Source organism: Borostomias antarcticus (genome assembly GCF_949987555.1).
Source record: "Borostomias antarcticus genome assembly, chromosome: 1".
NCBI lineage: Eukaryota > Metazoa > Chordata > Actinopteri > Stomiiformes > Stomiidae > Borostomias > Borostomias antarcticus.
Window position 1 is genome coordinate 32,158,384 of NC_140234.1, and position 15,060 is coordinate 32,173,443.

General features: G+C 41.0%; 1 protein-coding gene across 1 annotated transcript in view; it reads right to left on the bottom strand.

Moving 5' to 3' along the window:
* Nucleotides 1-7,576: 7,576 nt before the first annotated feature.
* frem2b (FRAS1 related extracellular matrix 2b) overlaps nt 7,577-15,060 on the bottom strand; it is a 49,458-nt gene continuing 41,974 nt past the window's right edge. The window contains exons 17-24 of the mRNA XM_084443767.1: nt 13,206-13,398; nt 12,838-12,942; nt 12,271-12,398; nt 11,658-11,792; nt 11,421-11,547; nt 11,146-11,333; nt 10,415-10,561; nt 7,577-10,324 (exon numbers count right to left, since the gene is read on the bottom strand). Coding sequence (XP_084299893.1) covers nt 9,809-10,324; nt 10,415-10,561; nt 11,146-11,333; nt 11,421-11,547; nt 11,658-11,792; nt 12,271-12,398; nt 12,838-12,942; nt 13,206-13,398 — 1,539 coding nt within the window. The 3' untranslated portion in view covers nt 7,577-9,808. The remainder of the gene's footprint in view (nt 10,325-10,414; nt 10,562-11,145; nt 11,334-11,420; nt 11,548-11,657; nt 11,793-12,270; nt 12,399-12,837; nt 12,943-13,205; nt 13,399-15,060) is intronic.

Consider the following 15,060-nt stretch of genomic DNA (forward strand, 5'->3'; position numbering starts at 1 on the left):
TGGGGCTCCGTGGATTGCTGCGGCATGGAACACAGGGGGCGTGTGTGGCATGGAGACCTGGAGGTGCCCACGGTGCAAAGACTAGGAGGCGCCAGAGTGCTGAACAAAAGAGGCTCTGGGGTGCTAGGTTGCTGAAACTCGAGGACACTGGACAGCGGAGTCACTGGGGATCAACAATGGTCCGTGTAACGTTTATCAGTTTAATTTTATCAATGACGTGACTATATAGAATAATACGTAATTGGTTGCAATATTTAAATTTTGCATTTTCTATACCTGATGTTAAATAGAAACGTGACTATGTGACTTTCCAATTGTTGATAGTGAAATGAAACCTGCTCTATGAATCACTCCTAGCCTGTTTCGAACTTCCACAATGTAGACTATACTGTACGTATTGTTAGGCTACACTAGTTGAGCCTTAGGCTATAGCCTATATGATAATTAAAGGAGTAGTAAAGGGAAAATGCATGTTTAGCCCTGTTTTAAGGTTACTTATGATCATATACAATGATTCAGATCAAAACGTTGACAAAGCTAGCATTTTCGAGAAAGTTGATAATTGCAGCCCGTTTTGGTCATACAATGGATGTGATTTTCACATAAAAATGTTTACATTTTAGCATATCACTAACTGCAAGCTTTGTTTGTGGGACATCAGAGGCGTGGTCTTAAGAAATCAAGCAACCTTATTGGCTATTATTCTCCACGTGATTGACATGTCGGAAAGGTCTATTGACCCTGACCTACATTAGGAATATGGGGTCACGGTCTGTGTATGTTTTGGCAAATGTCATTGTATTTAAATGTGTAAAATGTATGAATGTGATTTTATATTGTTAAATTGTTTTTATATTGCTTATATTGTTTGTGATGTACATGTATGTTGGTAGCTTAAAAAAAGTGTTACTCACTGAAAGACATGCCCAATTCATTTAAAAGGAAGCCCATTTTTGTTGTCGTCGTGACCAGCTCATCTATACTTTCTGAAGGAAAACGTATTTTTAAAAATGCAGGTAAGCAGGGGCGGGTGGACACGCTTAATGTGAACACCTTTCAGAGTAACTAAATCAACTAATTAGGTGTCGTTTCTTTTTGTCTTGACTTGGAAAGAATCTTCTGGAGAAAAATGCAGTTTAAACCAAATTTATTGAGCACGCCTCACAGGTCAAATCTTCGGCGGTACTGATTTACACTAGGTGGTATCCGAGTTGATATACTTGGCTTCAGGCCAATGCACACACGACAAACAATTTAGCATACGAGGGAGGTACATTTACAACTAGTCTTGTAATTGGTCAATAGGTGTCACTGGGCTCTGCCCCCCTCCGGACTGGGGGCAGTCTTGGGTTTCTTCCTGTGTCCTGCTTTGATCAACTTCAGAGGTGCCATCTCTATTGTTCCTCAGGGGCAAAGGAATGTTGACTCAGGAAAGGACATGTGTTGTCATCTAGATGTTAATCTAATTAAGTTAACCAAGTTCCTACTGCAATGAAGTTGCTTGTAATTACAAAGTTCTATCTAAAATGGAGTTTATTCTTTATTCTTAGTAAAATGATTACTACATGAGTAATCCAAATATATTGATGTAATACCGTATAAAAATATACTACATATCCCCCCTTCGAGGCGTCCTAACGCCTCGACACAAAACAACATTAAACATAACAAACAATTCCCCAAAACACATACAAATAACCAAATTATCACACAACAACAAAGCAAATCGGGGGCCAGAGGTTACTAGCACTTAGCCCCTCCGAAGGAGAACAGCCCTCAGCGCTGTCTCATCTCCTCTTTCCATGCTGGAGCAATCTTCAGACATCAAACCCCCAGGTGTCGCAATCCTCTCTGACACCCAGAGAACAATGTCCGTAGCAAGATGGCAAGCTCACCCCGTCCGAAACAGGGAGAACGCTCCAGAAGTGTCCAAGAATGACCCTCAAGTCACCCGTGACTCCACACAGTTCATAGCTTCATGCTGGTGAGGGGCAACCACGCCTTGGTAGCCCACTAAATGCACTCCAGGAAAATCTGAAAACATCAACACAGAACTACACAGAAAACAACATCCTATAGACATAGACTAAACCTAAATTACTACAAACCAGAACAATCTAACCAAGGAGACGCGTACACACACCTGAATCAAAAACACAGGTGAAATGTAGACGACCCCCTGCTGTCTGATTAAACAAGAAACCTTAAACAGAAATGACCTATAATGCTAAACATCAAGTAACCTCATGTTCCAACACATATCAAAAAGGTAAAAAAGGATTAAACAAGAAAACAATATACAAACAACAGATGACCGTCAGCCCCCAGGATGGCATAAATCAGGCATGGCTAGGGCCCGGCCCCTAGGGTCCACGGTACCTGTAAAACAACACTCAACACAAACCGAGGTTAATGACAGAGGGGGAGGCCTAAAGCCAACTCCTCAATAGAATGCATAAACGAACAGCTTATGGCCATTCATTGACTATTGAAACACAAACTCCTAAATCAAAGTGAGAAACATAACTTATTTGAATTGACTAAACAGCTTTGTAAACCAATTATCTAAACTGATGTTATATGAAACCATAACTGAATACTCCTACTATTATGAAATTCCTGTAATAAACTGAACTTAGCATCAAATCATTGATAACCATTCAACACACATGACTTTTGGTTTTAGTTTTTCTGAACAAAAAGATGGTTCATACTCTGGAGTCCATATTCAACTAGTTTGCTTCTATAATAATCTTCTGGAGACAAGTGTTTCTCCAAAATGTCACAGATGTAATAAAAAATATTCCTCATCACTTCAACTTCAGTAATGAACTCAGGCTCAGAGGTGACAACGTAGGTTATCACCGCTATCATTCTCCTAAAAAATTGATTCTAAAAACTTAAGAAATACTTATTGTATTGTAAATTGCTGATGACATCTAGCCAATGACATGTTCAACTTCCTCTTCACCCCCCCCTTTTTTTTTTCTTTTTTTTTTCTTTTTGAATACTTCAGAATTAATAATCTCCCCCAGTCTGAGGCTGTTGGAAAACAGGGAACAGAATGAAGATTACATCATTGGTTATTGTCGTCGTTGTTGTTCTGCAAAACAACAGCTTGTTTCTACTCCTCTTCTATCCATTTTCCATTCAATAACTGACTTTGAGTGAGTTTCCTCTTCAGCTCAGCATCTTGTTCCTTCAACTACTTTGCAATTTCCTTCAACTACTTCCTAATCACCTTCAATTCTTCTTCATCTGGTACATCCTTGGTCCATGTTGTATCATCTTCCTTCGAGTCAGACTCCTCACTCTCTTCTTCACTACTACTACTAGTCTGTTTCATTAGCAACACTTCCTTTCTATACAGCACCTGTCATAATCTTTCTAATACTTTCATCATATCCTCCAATATCCACTCCTTCCTCTTCAGAAGAGCCACTGTCACTTTCATGTCTGCCCTTTTTGCTTTTCTTCTTCTTCTTCTCTTCAGCTGGTGTCGGATGCTTATCTAATTTCTTGGTTTTGCGCTTCACATCAAGATGAGTTACAACGGTCGTCCTGGCATTTCCCTTCTGCATAATATCATTATTATCATCTCTGATTACATATCTTCCCTCCGTATTTATCACGGGTAGCTGTGGATAAGCCTTAGTAGCTTCCGTCTGAGCTTCATAAGGAAGCGAAGTCAAAACTTAATTCATGTGGGAGAACAGAGCATCACACACTCAACAGCTTGTCCGTTGTGCTGTTGACTTCCTCTATTTCGGTTGGAGCTATAATTACTGCTTCCAATGCTGTGTTCTGTATCCATCCCACTTTACTGAACAGCGTCAAGACTATTTAAGATCCTCATAACTTGATAAACTGTTAACAATTCAAACTATCAATAAACCTATTAAGAATCTAACACTATAAAAATGAAGCTTTATCAATTATGTAATTAAATAAAGAAATGAACACTCAATCACTCACGGACATAGGACACTTCTTGCTCTGACTAAAACTTCCTAACCAGATATACTCCTGCTCAATCTCAACCCTAGTCTTCAGCACAGGGAGCGATCGGTCCCATTTAAGCACTTTTAATTTTTGCAAATTAAAAACCACAAGGCCCGGTTTGACGCAAGCTTAGGGTATTGTGCACCAGAGGACAATCCCCTCATTAATCGCTGTATGCCAGAAAATAATGAATTAAAATAAAAAATATTTTGACGTAGACATCGAAATGTCCACACCACTTTGCCTGTCAGCAAGTTGAGTCTTACTGTCCGTTCACTCAGTCCTTTCACTCCATACACACAATATGCAAAGCGTAGTATATGTATGTACGTCTATATCGCTCTACTAAAGCAACGCTTAAACTGATGTTTATTCTATCAAAAACCAAGACACCTTTAAGCCAGATATCCAACAGACCACCAATCACTCAAAACCAAAGCTCATCACCAAACCATCTACATCCATTTAACAATTAAACACCCACAAAACCACTTATATCCAGTATCAAGTAGAATTATTATATATATAATATTTATAATAACAAAAAGTTGAATAACTATAAATAATTAATCAAGTAATCAATAAAATATTGAAGAATTAATCAATTAATGAACTAACCATGTATCCTTATTATCAAATCAAGTAACCAAACCAATCAATCACCTTATCATAAAATACCAAGCCCTAAATGCAGGTCAACCACTCAAAACAATTAAATCAGGTGATCAGTCTAGTTCAATTAATGAGCATTAATCAGCAATTCAGGCTTACTTTTCAAGCAGGTGATGGATGGGTGGATGGATGGATGGCTGGTATTGGTGGCTGGTTTGGACAAAAGCTTTTCCGGATATAACTGTAAACAGATTGACTCAAAAGGGGAGAAACCAATTAATCACCAAGCAATGATAATTAAAAATAAATGTGCTATTAACAATCCATTATTCTAAAGTCAAACTGTCATAAAACACACGAATAATCAAACAAATATAGAAAGCGGTCATATCTAACAAAGGCCACGCGATGGCAGCATAGGACAGCAGAATTAAAGAATCAACACAACCCAAAAAGCGGTCATATCTAACAATGGCCACGCGATGGCAGCATAGGACAGCAGAATTAAAGAATCAACACAACCCAAACCAGCGTGAACTGCTACCTATAAATGACCACTAGATGGAGGCATAGGACAGCAAAATTAAAGAAGAAAGAATGAAATATGAACTGTCCCTCACCTTAGTTACACTATTCCATCCACAATTTATTAAAGGATTGAGAAGGATTTAAGTAACAAAAGGGTATGATTGACTAGTGGATTGCTGCTAGGGTTTGAGTGCTGAATAACCGATTTCTCGATCAGTGTCCACCTGGCCCGGATTCAGCAACCCCTCATGGATTTATAAATTAACTTATTCTTATCTAATCCAGTCGTCCCATACACCGCACGACCCACTGGATGAATTATCGTTCCCTAATTTCTAAAGACAGGAAAGAGAGAGAAATAAGAGAGAAAGAAAGAGCGAGAGACAGATAGATAGAGAGAGAACCACAATTGGGTGACTTCACACCTACAAACCACAGCACAACCCCCCTGGCCAGTGAACGCATTTCACCGACCCCCCCCTCTTCACAGCTGGTTTATGAGGGCTGGGAATTTACAACTCAGGGTACGGCTCACCCACAAAAGACAATTAAACAGGAAATATCAGCCAATATTATTTACATTAACTCAACTTTCAAACCTTACAATGTATAAAACCAACAAACACACAATCTCAACTTTTAAACTTTAAAGCACAAAACCCACAACACACGGCTCTCCTCACGCTCTCCTTTCACTCTCTCTTTTCACACCTCACACAGCCCCCGTCTCCTCACAAAGGATGCTGGCAGGCACACACACACACACACACACGTGGAGGAGAGAACAAAGGATCTCTATCCCCTCAACATCATTCAGAAAGTAAGAATATCTACATTAAACCTATCTCAAATATACAACAATTACAAGAAACGAAAGACCAGACAATAAGCAGACGGCTTAAAACGTACTTAAACGAGACATACAGGACTCCGGTTTAGCCTGCTTTTACATTTACTGGTACCTCACACATTTAACAAAAATATGCAATCCTATGCATTTAATTTAACCGGTTTTCATTAGAGACATGGAACCCCACTCTGGAGCTCCCGTCTTCTCTGACTTTGCGCACTCGTATGCGTCTTTTCAAGACTAGGCCCTACGAAGTCAGCGCAACAATGCGTACACAATTTTAAATCTATTCTCCTTATTTATTGGAAGTTCTTTACGGCGAAAGCATAAAATAATTTGCAAGACAGTTTACCTCGATCAAGACTCGCGAAGTCGTTCACTCTTTGTCTTCCTTTGGCCGTTAGGTTCACGTGAGGTAATTGAAGTCGCTATCTTTCAAGGGTCTTGCAAACGTAGCTAGAATCGCCGTCCCGTCCCCGTCGTCAATATGTCGTTTCTTTTTGTCTTGACTTGGAAAGAATCTTCTGGAGAAAAATGCAGTTTAAACCAAATTTATTGAGCACGCCTCACAGGTCAAATCTTCGGCGGTACTGATTTACACTAGGTGGTATCCGAGTTGATATACTTGGCTTCAGGCCAATGCACACACGACAAACAATTTAGCATACGAGGGAGGTACATTTACAACTAGTCTTGTAATTGGTCAATAGGTGTCACTGGGCTCTGCCCCCCTCCGGACTGGGGGCAGTCTTGGGTTTCTTCCTGTGTCCTGCTTTGATCAACTTCAGAGGTGCCATCTCTATTGTTCCTCAGGGGCAAAGGAATGTTGACTCAGGAAAGGACATGTGTTGTCATCTAGATGTTAATCTAATTAAGTTAACCAAGTTCCTACTGCAATGAAGTTGCTTGTAATTACAAAGTTCTATCTAAAATGGAGTTTATTCTTTATTCTTAGTAAAATGATTACTACATGAGTAATCCAAATATATTGATGTAATACCGTATAAAAATATACTACATAGGTAAAGTACATCTATGTGACTTAAGAGAATAACATACATTTGGTTTTTAACAACATTAAACACCAAGTGTACTGTAACTCCATGAATTGTTTCTATAGCCTATGGCAGTGAATGCAGATTGCACAAATGATAGCCTAAGGCAGTGAATGCAGACTGCAGCTTAGCAACAAAGTTCAAATGACAATACATTTTCAAAATACTGTGGAAGAAAAGTTATTTGTTTGTGCTGCAAAAAGCAAAGCAGAGCATCAACATACATCTCTGGGAATTCCTCTGGGATTCACTGAGGAACATTCCAAACATGGCATTGGACAGGGGGAGATTGTGAAAGAAGTCACATGATTTCCAAGAATCCAGATTTCGTCTCCAGTCAAATATATCTCTAACACTACCGGATATTAAATATCATATTCTCAAACACATACACTTCAGAATATCTAAATATCATATTCTCTTACACAAATACACTACAGACTATTTTAGAAAGGGCATTTCAAAGTCAAAACCAGCAGCAATCAAATTATTGGAAAAAACTTTATTTGCAGACCACTTTGTGCTTCAGGTCTATGTTAAAATTACGTACAGCACATACAATATGCATTTCTTAACACTGACCATTCCCAAAACATCCACATGCTATATGTATATGCAATACAAATGTATAGATGCATCCCAAATAATAATATTGTGGAAAAAGTTCATTATTTTCCGTAATTTAATTCAAAAAGTGAAACTTTCATGTATTCTATATTCATTACACAAAGTTAAATATTTCAAGCCTTTTTGTTTTAATCTTTATGATTGTACAGCTTGTTCAGTATGTTAATTTATACATGTACAGTACTCAGTACTTGGGCGGGGCTCCTTTTGCACAAATTACTGCATCAGCGTGGAGCATGGCATGAAGGCAATCAGCCTTGAAATATTTCACTACATGTATAATGAATCGATAATATATGATAGTTTCACTTTTTGAATTAAATTATGGAAAATAATGAACTTGTCACAATATTCAAATTTTCTGAGATGCACCTGTATATACAGACATACATACAAACACACCTACATATATACACTAAATGCATTCAATACAATTGTGCAATCGTAAAGGTGTCAAAAGTAATTAGAATGAAAGTATGTTGATGCATTGGCAAAATATAAAATAAGCAAATAAAAAGAATATTGACTAGTGGTAATGAATACTAATTCAGTAGTGTGGAATTTAAGGTTGCATAGCACTCAAGTTTTCAAAATAAAATAGCAAAGAGTTGCACACATCTAAAAAAAAAACACACACAAAAAACAGAGAAACAGTACACAGCAGATTCAGTGTGAGGTAATTATAGAAAAATGTCCCGACATTGTAACTGGAAAATTTTAAAACTACAGATTTTTACTCTGTTCTGGATAATAGAAATGGAAATTATCACATGTAGGTACTTTAGATTAAAACCATTCCCATTTTTTCTGACATACAGAGGAAGATATGTAGAAAGAATCTTATATCATATAATACACCTTTATTGTTGGCAATCCATGGGAAATATGTACTAAAATAAATAAAGAATTCTAAAACCAATAAAACAAGGGTTAGATTACTCAATTCAGATACACATTTCCCTGACAAACTAAATTGGATAAACTAAATCTCATCTACTGTAAAAGCTTTTGAGACCATTTGAAACAGCTCAGTCAATATGAAAATCTGCAGCGAGATAGATTTGAGTGAGTTCAATCCAAGGCCATTTTTATGCCAGAATAGTCACACACCAAAATGATCTGGAACTGTTCCTAGACTGTACAACACTGACCTGCTGTCTTTAAAATCAACTCAAAACAGGTTCATTTTTTTTACTCTCATAGGACTCAGTGCTATACTCAAATACACGGCCTGACAATTACAGATTGTTAAAACAATCACTACCACACTGGGACTATTAAGGAAACAATTAGACATAATACAGTACAAATAAGTTGATTTAACAGTAGATTGGACTTTCCCCCAGAACTCATGTATGATATCATCATACAATTTTAAACAAATGCATGCAAAAAAATCATATATAACAATATACAAACAAAATGAAATTAGTTTTCTGTTTGTCACATTCGGTATGGTGACCTGCTGATCGGACAGTAAAGTGATAAATAATCTAAAGCCTAAAATCCCAGTGGTTTTCTTAGGGACCTGTTGAACTTCAACACAAATATGTTGTATACCGAAGTTGACCTATTTGATTAACCACTAACATCATACATGTTGAGATACATTTTCTGTAGCACCTTTGGACGAAACATAAAACATTTTTGGATCAAGTGACATAAAGAAAGCAATAACAAACACTGGCAAATATCGTTTATCGATACACTTACATTATTAGGATGACCTGCTTTTGTCAGGTCTGTCCTACAGCCCAAGTGCTGCTATATTTCAAGTAGTAATTTGAACCAAAACAAAGCTCCTGTTGTTAAGCAGTGCAGTCGCTTCTGTACATGACGTGTGTGTCTGTCCGTCCATCCGTGTGTGTGTCTGTTCGTAGCATGAGATTTAGACCCTACTTTGTAGGCAATACCGCTGTACACCAGCAGAGGCCAGTAGAGATTGCTCATAAACCTGCACCGCTTACTTCACCGCCTGGGTGTGTTTTTTTTTTTTTTTCTTCTTCTTCTGTTTCACCCTCCCTCTTTAAGTTACAATGTAAAAAAAATATGAGGCACTTGCAAAATGAAAAGCTAAACCAAAACCCTACTGACAGTATCTGTGGAGCCGCAGAGGCTGGAGGCTGTCCCTCCATCAGACCTCAGAGCTGTCGCTGCTGCTGGAGTAGCCGCGTGTCACCATGGCCACTGCGTTGCTGGAGCCTGGAGGTGCCTCCTTCATCTTCTTCTCCTGCTTGGAGTGCACCAGAAACACCACCACTATGACGATGAGGACGGTGAGGAGCAGGCCCACCAGGAGCCCTATGATCATCACCAGTCTGTCATCGCCGCTGTCCGTCTGGGTGAGATTGCTAGGGACGATGCCCTTGGTGAAGGCCTCCCTCTCCGGGCTGGTCCTCGGCTGTTTGCTGTAGTCCAGGGCTAGGTGCAGGATGTTGGTGCCCCGGTTATTGTCAAGGCTGATCTCCTCCGCGATGTCCGGTGCTGCGATGGCTGCCCGCCTGGAGCGAGACTGGCCTGCCTTGGCCATGCTGAAGTTCTGTGTCAGCGAGTGGTACTCCAGACTTCTCTTACCAATGCCGCGGTTGGCGTTCTCCCTGGAACGGACCGTGTATATGACGTGGATATACCACTCCCTCCCTGCAGACACCTGGGGAGAGGAGTATCGATCAGCACCGATGCTGTGGTTGTGGGTCCATGTCATAGTATACAGCAGTATTAAGAGGCTGAGTGGACTGACCTGGAACAGTGCTGAGGAGTCCATCCTGAAGCCATCTGATCCTGGTTGTTTGACAAGGGCCAGAGCCCTGGGGTCATCCACGGCTAGTAGAGCGTTGAAGGCCACGTTTCCAAACGACCTGGCCTGGGTCTCTGGTTGGGCCTTATCCTGAGAGAGAGAGAGAGAGAGAGAGAGAGAGAGAGAGAGAGTGTTGTTGTCTGTTTCCTACTGTATCAAACACATTTGGAGAGGTTTTGAATTGCTATTTTTATTCTCAGTTTTTAGCATTTTGCCACTGGTGATTTGCCTTTGGCTCTGTCTAAAATCTCTTTGGGGGGCACCAAAAAATCCTCTATACAGTAAAAACCCTGCAGAACTACGTCCACTTTACACACACACACACACACACACACACACACACACACACACACGTACGCACACACACACACACACACACACACACACACACACACACACACACACACACACACACACATCCAGTACACACACACACACAAGTATAAATGTTCTCCCCTTTAAGGGGTCCCTGGCCTCAAAACGTTTGAGAACTGCTGGAATAGACTATACTTTTACTGCAACACAAAGTTTAGTTTTGTGTAGAAAGCAATATGTATGGGCAATGGGAAAAATGAACTGTGGAGCATCCACATTAGTGGGCTCTGGTATATCTCGTGGGACAAACACAGAAGGTTTCAATCTCAGTTTCACAGTTATGGAGTTGCTACACTTACGATGATCTTGAATCTGTAGAGTAACGATGGCGCATCAGCCAGGCAGCCAAACTCAAAGTTGTCAGGGTTGTATTTGGGGACATATCCATCAGCTCCGGTACACAGGAATACTTTCTCTATGTTACAGATGAAGGAGTCTCCTAGGTTCTGCACCGGATCCACCATCACTCGGCCATAGACTAAATCCCCTGTGTAATGAGGAATGAGTTTGTTATTACAAAATACATACAAACACACTATAATGAACTAGTTAGAACTAGGTTTGGTTATTTTACCGTGTGAGAAGGCAATGTCACTCTCCTGCCCAAAGCCCATGGAGCCGTCAGACAGCCAAAGGCTTCTCTTGGACAGCAGGATCATTTGGGTGTTCAGGGTAAACTCAGCTGCCACTGGGTCACTGACCTGGGGAGGAAACACAACATGAGTTAACATGAAGGATAGAAAGTGTTACATACTGTACACCATAACTGAACAAGACACATACAGTCGTATCATTTCAGAGGGATATTCACCTGCTGGAAGCGGATGTCCAGGTTGAAGGTGATGGGCTCACGGGGGTTACAGACAGGGGGGACGGTGTACTCCAGACTAGGAGGGGTGGTGCAGGGGACCAGCTTCACCGTGTACGTCCCGGAGTAGTCACGCACCTGGGGAGCGACAGAGCCAGAGGACGGGAGTGAGCCGGTCACAGATGATGCTCAAACTCACACAGATGAAGACAGGGTTCTCAGTGTGGGGGGGGGGGGGATTTTGATCCGCCTGTTTCAAATATCTAGCTGTGATCAGCAGCTCTATAGCTTGCTACTGTATGTTGGTTCGTTAGTCGTCGGTTGGTTGGTCATATTAAATATTTGGTCTTGCGTTCCGAGCGCATTTTCCGCTCCGTTACGATTCACAACTCTTAGGGCGAGCCTACTTGGCTACTACATTAATCAAACACAAGGAGGTGTGCTGATACACATATACATAGTAGGAACAGGCAAACGTTACAAAATAAACTTCACTTATTTTCACATGCTGGCAAGGCAAGTTGTCATTGGGGCACAGCCCCACTAACACTGTTAGAGGAGAACCATGAAAGAGCTACCCAGGTCAGTAAAAGTATATATGAGGTAAGTTCCTTACAGAGAAGTCCGAGAGGAAGGTCCACTGCTGGAGAGGCTGGTTGTAGGTGGGCTCGCTCCTCACCAGGCTCAGGTTGAAAATCAGGCCAGGGTGGTCCGCACACATTACCATGGACGACAGGGATGAACCTGGTGGGAGAACACAATTGTGAGTCAAAATTTTAAATTAAATTCCAGGACCTTGTCTTTTTAATCATCAGTGGCGCCCGGGGACCAATTCCAAATGCTCAGTCCAAGTCCTGGTCAGGGACCGGACTGGGGAGCATCTGTTCTTCTGCATGTTTTTCATATTGGGTTCTTTGGGAGGAAACTCTTGCAAACACGGGGAGAACATGCAAACTCCGCACAGAAAGACCCGGGAACTTCTTGCTGTGAGGTGACAGTACTAGGTACTACGCCGCTGTACTGCACATGAGCGATTTGGGGTTCAGTGAGTTGCTCAAGGGCACTTTGGCACATTGCCGGGAGCTCGGATTGAATTTATCGTATGGATGCATACAGTAATATCAGGTTGAGTAGCCTAAATAATGTGGGAATCTAAATGAATCGAGTTAATAAATGCCTTTACCTGGGTGTGAAATGACAAACAGGCCTCTGAATTGAGCCTCAGTTCTGAAATTGACCACCAGACGACCGTGCTCATTGATGCGCATGCTGGTTGGGTACAAGGCGCCTGCAAGTCAGAAGTGGGTTAGTCTTCCAAATCACATTGAGAATTTGTACTGTACTTTCACTTAAAGCATCACAAAGCAGTTAATTTACCTTCAGGGTATGATGTAAATAAATAACTTTCAGTCAGGATTCAATGATTCTTTATTTGTCATGCTTGATAAAGGCACTGTACCCTACAATGAAATGCTTAGCTGCCCCCAGTGTGGGGTTTGTACCTACAACCCTGAGAGTCTCATGCTCTACCTAGAAAGCAACAACACTGACCTTGTAGCTCGGCCTCTGGAGGGCTACTAATACCATCCCGCCACAAGATGGCAGTGTCGTACACGAAGGTGAGCCGCAGCTCTGACTGCAGGTCAAAGTGCTGCCAGCCTCCGGCTCCCACTGGAGAGTGGAACACGTATGACACATGCAAGGGCACCCGCAGAGTCACGTAGGACTGGACCAGGTTCAACACCTACAAGCATAGCACACAGACATGGAAATACTTTTCAATGACATGTCTCTGGTCTTATTCCTGGTACAATGAAGATGTAAAAGCTCTGCTGTGAGTCCTGTTACAGACAAGATTCAGACCCACATATGACTTATGCTGTATAAACATACAGTATGGCTTCACCCATTATAAATGGCACACTCTTGATTAAGAGTTCATCAGCTCTCTATGTAAAAAGGACAATTTTGATGGCCTTGTTCTCTGCTATTTAAAAAAAATAATTGGGACATACCTGAACTTCGCTAAAGTGAGCTGTTTTTAGGCTACATCTTTTTCATGAATGGAACTCAAGATTCCGGTGCGGTGAGGTAATTTGAGAGGCGGAGTAAGAGGATTTGGAAACAAAAACACGAGATGAGACTCAAATGTGCATTAGTGCGAACACGTCCCAGCAAAGGATGACCACACTCCTCTAATCAAAGGTCCTTACACACACATACAGTATATACATGTGTGTGTGTGCGCATTGAGAGAAATCATTTTAACCTACTTTTTTATTTTAACCGACCATTTTATGGGTTTCCTTGGCCAACTTCACAAGCCGAAATTATATACCTCCTGCTCCCCTCTGTGAACTGATAGACCTTTCTATGCTTTGGTGAATGTTTACCAATTACCATGGCAACATACTAAACACATTGTGTATTGCAATCTCCCTCCCAGGACAGAGGATACTGTAGGCACATGTCGTGTGTACTTGGAGGACTGGGCCCTGTGGGGAATACTGAAGGCTATAGACTCAGTACTGTAGGCTATACACTACAGTGATCAACAGCATTTAACCACTGTTCCACTGCAGAGTGAGGAATCCTTGAAAATATTTAGTGCCGTGCCGTCTGTTCACCCACTCAATATATTACAAGGGAGAGGGTCAAAGAAATCCTGCATGGGTCTGCTGAGTTTGCTTGTAAATATTCAACCACAGCCTGAGACTGAGGCACGGTACTTGAGACGGTAGTTGATCATCTACAGCAGGGAGGGGAGCTGCAGTGACGAGCCATTTCATGACGCCAGTGTACCTTACTGCCAACCAGCTAATAGGGAGGGTTTCCAGGGTGAATGTTAATGTGGGGAGCAGTGAGGCATGGGCGCAGGGAGCGCAGCTAGTAAAAAGGTTCAAAGAAAAGAAAAGACTGGCCTAGGCCTTTTTAAAAGGCCGTTTTGACGTGAATAAGAGTTCTACTTTGTGGTATTCTGGCCCACGGGGGCGCTTCACTCCTGGTGGTAAACTAATGTTGCATAGGTAAAACAGTGTTGAATCCTGGATTTCATTAAAGGAGTAGTAAAGGGAAAATGCATGTTTAGCCCTGTTTTAAGGTTACTTATGATCATATACAATGGTTCAGAATTAAATGTTGACAAAGCTAGCTTTTTCCAGAAAGTTGATAATTGCTCTACCACCGTTTTGGTCATACAATGGATGTGGATGGGCATCTTGAAAAATCATTAAAAAACATGTTAAACTCTCGATTTCAAAGACAAGAAACTCACCTAGGTGTTAGTTGGCGTTCTGACATAATTCGCCATAAAGTAAGATTGTAGTTCATCTGGAAAGGCTTTTTTAAATATTTAGCATAGAACTATTTAGTCACAGCACATACGTGTGTAAACTTTCGCAAACTA